The sequence below is a fragment of the Caretta caretta genome, chromosome 5, assembly GCF_965140235.1.
Source record: "Caretta caretta isolate rCarCar2 chromosome 5, rCarCar1.hap1, whole genome shotgun sequence".
NCBI classification, from domain to species: Eukaryota; Metazoa; Chordata; order Testudines; family Cheloniidae; genus Caretta; species Caretta caretta.
The window spans coordinates 26,321,569-26,328,271 of record NC_134210.1 but is presented as its reverse complement, the minus strand read 5'-3'; the positions used below and the strand labels follow the sequence as shown (position 1 = coordinate 26,328,271).

Sequence of the window (6,703 nt, the reverse complement as noted above, 5' to 3'; positions counted from 1 at the left end):
TCAGTTCTGCAAATAAGTAGCCTAAATTTGATCTACCCTTGACATCTGGTCATGTTTCAACCAATACATGAGAGACTAGGGAGTTTCCATTCTGCTCTGAACAGTTATTAGTTAAAAAAGTGGATGATGGAAGCTCCTTGGCTGTGGATGAATTCTCCAGTTAAGAAGATGTCTTTGAAACCTGCAAACTAGAGGTAATCTACTTAGGGAAACACTTTCCATGCACAATTCTAGTTATAGTTCGAATGACCAATCATGTGGCGTTACATCTAGAAAAACTCCCTACTTTGACCCACCAAAGGAAGTAACTATTTTTGTATTTTAGGTCATGAAAACTAAACTAAATCACTAGACAGTAGAATTGTTGAAAAAAAACTAATACACCCATCAGTGAAAGTGTAATTAAACTACTTCTCAATTATGTTGTAATTCGATGGGATTGTAAAGCAGAACTGAGTTCTAACCATCACAGCATACTCTTTTCCCCCCCAGATTTTATTTTTCTTTGCTTCATTGTGGTAATACCCTAATTAAATCTGTAGGCTGTGGTGGAATCGGTGTTAGAATTATATTTTCTAAATGATTTCCCTGCATTGATCTATGCAATTTACAAGTCATATGAAAGCTCTCATTATACTGTATCTTCAGATTCACACATCTATATGAATTTGAATTTGAACCAAAATAAACTTAACTTGAATTAACATTTCTTTCTGGGTTTTTTTACATCTTTTTTTTCCTTTGTCACATTTTTCTTCCTTTAATCGCCTTTTGCATTCTGTGGAGGCTAACCGTTTTATTCATGTGAGAGTTTAAGAAATGGGCATTTGAATTCTTGAGAAGTACTGATGCATTAATAAGCTTCTGCTGGGTAAAAAGTACAGGATTTCCTGAAACCGTACAATATGAAAGTTCAAATCTTTGGAGTGTGTTTGAAGATTTCCCCACTACAGAGAATTTGAAAGAAATCACACAATACCAGAATAATGTAAAACTATTTTTATTGAAAATACATCTACAAAGTAATGTTTCTCAATCCACATTGGGTGCATCTAAATGCAGAGCCAATGAGAGATGGGGAATGGAATCTTTCTATAGTAATTGATTTCCATAAGAAACAAAGTTAGTAAAAAAAAAATCACAAACTTTGTGACAAAATTCATTTTTCTCAACTTATGTCATAGAAAGACAACCATTTACATTATATCTTTGCAGGGTATTTCCAAATAGAGTCTCAACAAAAATTAAACTGTTACTCCAGACATTCTAAAGTTAACTTTTATAAACACACACTGAATACAGGATCTATATAAAAATATCTCTAATTACATATCCGAAGATGCCTGTCTGCATTCTAGGTTTTCATTCTGTTAGCAAAAAAAGTTCACATTTTATCACTTTCAGTCAGAGATTCATCTAGAGCTTTGAGGTGATTAAAGCACTGACTGCTGAATACTCTCGGCTAAATTCTGCTCACTTCACTCATGAGTTGTTCCTGCTACCATTGGCTGGCCTGCTAAAAATGAGTGGTTTCAGAGTAACAGCCGTGTTAGTCTGTATTCGCAAAAAGAAAAGGAGTACTTGTGGCACCTTAGAGACTAACCAATTTATTTGAGCATGAGCTCATGCTCAAATAAATTGGTTAGTCTCTAAGGTGCCACAAGTACTCCTTTTCTTTTTTCTAAAAATGAGTAGGATTTGTCACTCTTGGAAAAAGAAGCCTGCCTTGTTGCTTTAAAAATGGGAAAAGACTGCCTTCAATCATCACACTCATATTTTCACCACAGTTACATTGACATTTACATATCAATTCTTATGGTCTTCTGGAGACAAAAGCTACAGATGTTTTTGAATGTTTGGCAAGTGGCAGTTGTGGTATGACATGGGAAGTCTCAGTTCTGTCTCTCTCTCTCTTAGTTCAGACCAAATCCAAACATTTAGTTCAGAACAAATCAAACATAAAATAGACCACTCAACTAGTTTTGTGCTTGTGGATTTGTATTCCTCAGTTACCTATCTCTAACTGCACCATAAATCTTTCCAGTTTGACTCCTACAGTAATAGAAGGAGTGGAAAAGGAAAATATATACAATTAATATTTTTCATACAAGGGTTTTTTCAGGGAATAATCTTGAAATGAACAAAAAAAAGCCATAGGATTCGGAGTATATTCCCCCCCCCCTTTTTTGTTTCCTTCTCTGTGTCTTGAAGGAGATCTAAAATATTACTCTTAAAAATCTTTTCTTATTATATTTTTAACATTTATTAAATGTATTTACTATTCTTCAGTTTATATATATTTTTCCTAGTAAGTAATAGAGCACCCATTAGTTTTGCTTTCTAAAAATTTATTTTTTATATTTGAGTTGCTGCTGGTAAACCCAAAAAGATATGGGAACCTCCCAGTGAGATGCAGAGTTCTCTCCCCTATGTAAAACAAGGAATATTTGGCTAATAGTTTTACTACTTATTCATGGAATGACACCAGGCTAATTGATGACAATATTTCCATTTTTTGAAAGTGACCTCTTGGTCACAGGTCTTCCAGCAATGCAATTTCAGCAACACAGCAGGTTTAGAGCCCCATCCAATTAGGTTCGGAGCATCTCTTGCCAGGTATGAAGTACCTCTTGCAAAGTGCTGGCCCTCTCTGCTATTTTTATTACATATTATTTAGATTGTGAATGCACCCACAGTGTGCTATGTGCCTTCTGAGCACAGATGAAGTACACCTCCCACCCCAAAAAGCATACAATCCTTCAAGCACTTCTCTGCATATGTGTAACATTGCTCATGTGAGTAGTGGCATTGAAGTTAAGGGGACTACTCAGGTGAGTGAAAATACCCATATGCATAAGTGTCTGCTGGTCAGTGGGAGCTGAAAGTGCTAAGCACTTGTCAAGAACTGGCCCTCACTGACCCTAAAGTGTCCTACTAAGATGAAATCACCTCCTCAGAAATGACATTTCAGCTCAGCTGATAAAAGTGCTGATTGTGGGTATTTTTTTTACCTGAACATCTCTACTTTTTTTTAAATTTAAAAGTCCTCCTTTTTATTGTCCTGCTAGTAATAGGATAAAGAAATAACATATCACCAGAAGGGAAAAAAAAGAAATCCTGTTAATTTCCTTGTTTGGGTGCAGTTGTCAAGTTAAAAATGTTGATTTGTGTGCTTACTGATGTTAAGAAATGGGCAATAGGTATTTAAAAAAATAAAACCCTTTTCAGGCTGTATTATCTATTGTGACTTTCCAGCTTATAAAAACGAGATCACATTTACAGGATTGAGTAACATATACACTGGTATGTTTTTTAATGATTTAATAGACACTCTCCCTCTTCCCCCTCTCCCCCGCCCCCAGTTAGCACATGTCTAGCAGGACCAGTATGATAACTCGCCAATTTTTTTTTAAGTGGGATGCAAACACATACCTTGGGCACTGCTAATTCAGAATGTTTTTGATCAACTCTGTTCCAATGCTATCATATGGGGGAAAGCAAGATATAAATGGACTTCTTGAAAACAAGATATAAATGGTTGTAGAAAGTATGTTTCCCACACTCCTAGTGTTGGAATCATGCCTGGTCTATCCTACATCTTGGTTTCACTGTCTAATGGTTTTTCGCTCTCATTTTCCTGTGAGATCAGTTGGTATGGTTTTTTCATTTCATTCTCCTCTATCACAGAATTACCCATCTCAGCATCCCTGTTCTTCAGCTCATTCCGTGACAAATGTTCAACAATCCCTGCACCAATGGAGTCACCCAAGACATTTGTAGTGGTACGAAGACGGTCCCTGTGGAAAATAGTTGCGTTAGTCTTGTTTTCCCCACTTGTTTAAGTGAAACATTCAGAGTCTCTGTGTAAAATAGCTTTTGAAAATAACCATGAGATGATCCAATACTTCTATGTGTATTCATCTATCAGAAATGTTAATAGCATTACTCCATCTTTGCGGAAACTAACAATTGTACCAGAATTCTAAGCCTAATGCAGTGACCTGAAACATAATGTTACTAGCCATTTCACAGGATGATATGATTGCTATGTTATGAAGTGATCTGAGCAGAGTGGGCCTGTGGGGGCTCATGTTTGGGGGCTTGTGAGTATGTTACAGTAAGTCAGGTGTAATGACCTCCTGATATCTGAATTGACTGAATGTTGCCTTCTTAGCTGTCATTCCCAGAATGAAAATAAACTATTGTAAATAATCTAGGCTGAGATTCATGCGTGCTGCAAAGGTCCAGAGCAAGGGCCTTTGTATCTCTTAAGACTCCCCAATGATTGCACATGGAGACTGCAGGCAAGCAGCCTGTCACTGTGTGACTAGCCCCTTTAAGGGCAGATGGGCCCAGCCCTGCCTGTGACTGATCAGCTGCATCCCAGTTGAGGTTTTGAGTAATTTCAAAGGGAGTTAGGCACTTAAATACTTTTGAGGAGCTGGGTGCTGGTCCATATAAAGGCCAGCAAAAATCAGTTGAGCTGTAGGATGGCAGGAATGCTCCTGTATGAGTTCCTGTGTTAGGAGAAAGATCTGGAGTGGCTGAGATGTGAAGGAAAAGCATCTGGGAGTTATAGTCCATAGTGGTCACAGGAAATAATTTTTGACATTTTTGCTTAAGGTTTGGTTCAGCCAATACTCTGTTGTGACATTAGTTCTTCTTGGGCTAGTGGACAGCCCAGCATCTTACCCAGCTCTTCAGGGGTGTAAATATAACCCCTATGTGCTGTGAAAGGGTTGCACAGAAGGCCCCAATGGTAAAGGGCTGGAGGAAGGTCCACAGAGGAGCTACTGAGGCATGTTAAACTCATAACACAGCCCATAGGCTGGAATAACAGCTGGAGGGGAGGAAGAATGCACAGCAATCCTGGAGGCAGGCTGGGGCTGGATTTCACCTTCTCATCACATCCACCTGTCTAGACCTTAAATGTTTGGGATCTATACACATGGTGAGAATTTCGCAGAGTTAGTGATACCCTTAAAAACTGAACATTGTTGTCATAAGTAACACTACTGTTGGGGTAAAGTTCAGTTTTCTTTCTGGTACTCACTGAATCACAACATGAGCCACGGTGCTGCTATATTTTCAGTCCTAGAATAGCACCATCCATAGGCAATCCTGTGAGGAATACTGTAAAGCATAGGGATGGGCAAATGACCCTAGTATTGGGAAACTGTTAACCTCGCATATATTTCATCTGAATTTCCCTGTATTCCCTCTCAATGGGCTCAAACGCTTCTCTACACTTACTTTGAGCTGCTGTCAGGAAGTGGGGGTGGTAATAGGAATGAACAGTTAGGTGAACTCTCATCCCTCTCTGGATGTCTTCCATGGGAGAACAACAGCCATTTCATCTCTCCCCTGCCTTCTCACTTTTAGCAGCATTCCCCTTTACTCTATCTAGATAAGAAGTAGGACTGTGAAAAGGACATAACATAAGAAGGGCCATACTGGGTCAGACCAAAGGTCCGTCTAGCCCAGTATCCTGTCTTCCAACAGTGGCCAATGCCCAGTGCCTCAGAGGGAATGAACAGAAAAGGTAATTATCAAGTGATCCAAACAAATACTCTCTGAAGAGCTGGGATGGAGAAAAGGGGAAAAATGGCTGCTATCCTTCCCTGACAGACATTGACATGGAGTGGAGTGGAGGAACACCTACCTCTTCAATTACCCTAGCCCCACAAAGGCATCTCCAGGTAAGTGGATCAGCCTGTCTGTCACCCTTATTTGCACTAGCAGACATGGAAAGGTTCTTGGCTTCTGCTGCTGACAGTGATGCTGTTCTATCCCTATAACCATGCACAGAGAAATGCAGCTGAGCCTAAGGGGATTCCACAGGTACTTACAGATGTAGGAAGGTTGCTCAGTGTTCTCCTCCTTTAGCACAGTGGTTCTCAACTGAGGGTCCATGGCAGCTGAAGCCTGGAGCCCTGAGCCAGCCCCCAACTCCCTTTCTCTGGCCTTGGAGTTTTTATAGCATTTTGGGGAGACCTCAGAAAGAAAATGTCGAGAACCACTTCTCTAGCAGGCACAGAGGTGGGGAAACAAATGAGTCAGCCACATTAGCCAAATGTCTGGCCATATTCAGATGGCTGATAAGGCTAATATTCATATTATTCAGAAGACTAACTATTCAATTCATCCATCCTTAGGGAAAGCACACAAACCTTCACTGGTCTGGACAGCCAGAAGGGTTGGGATAAATCAACTCTAAACTGATCCACTGAATTTTCAGACTTTGAGCCTCCTTCATGGTAGGATAAAATTTTATTCTTCAAAATAACCACATTTTTCAACTATTTTCAGTAAAGGAATAAGCCAACTAATCACATGATCACAAATCAGAAATTATCAGAATGTCCCTGTCCAATGTATTTTATAATATGCTATAGCCCTTTAAGGACTCTGTAAGAAATACTCACAAGAACCAGTCTACTGCAATGATAAGAGTGATGTCCTCTGTAGGCAAACCAACAGATGTCAACACAATGACCATGGTGACCAGTCCGGCTTGAGGAATTCCTGCAGCCCCAATACTGGCAGCTGTAGCTGTGATGCTGTGTAGAGAGATGACAGTGAAGAAATAAGTCAGTTTCCAAAAAGAATCCTCCTTACTATTTAGTAAACATTTTAAAAGTTATGAAGAAAATTACTGATTTTAGGATGAATACATGTTATAATTATGATAGCAACTAGCAGC

The 6,703-nt window shown here is 39.2% G+C and overlaps 1 protein-coding gene across 1 annotated transcript in view; it reads right to left on the bottom strand.

The window, feature by feature from the left end:
• Positions 1-984: 984 nt before the first annotated feature.
• Positions 985-6,703, bottom strand: part of SLC1A3 (solute carrier family 1 member 3) — a 92,244-nt gene continuing 86,525 nt past the window's right edge. The window contains exons 9-10 of the mRNA XM_048850011.2: positions 6,426-6,560; positions 985-3,797 (exon numbers count right to left, since the gene is read on the bottom strand). Of these exons, the coding sequence (XP_048705968.1) occupies positions 3,593-3,797; positions 6,426-6,560 (340 nt within the window). The 3' untranslated portion in view covers positions 985-3,592. The remainder of the gene's footprint in view (positions 3,798-6,425; positions 6,561-6,703) is intronic.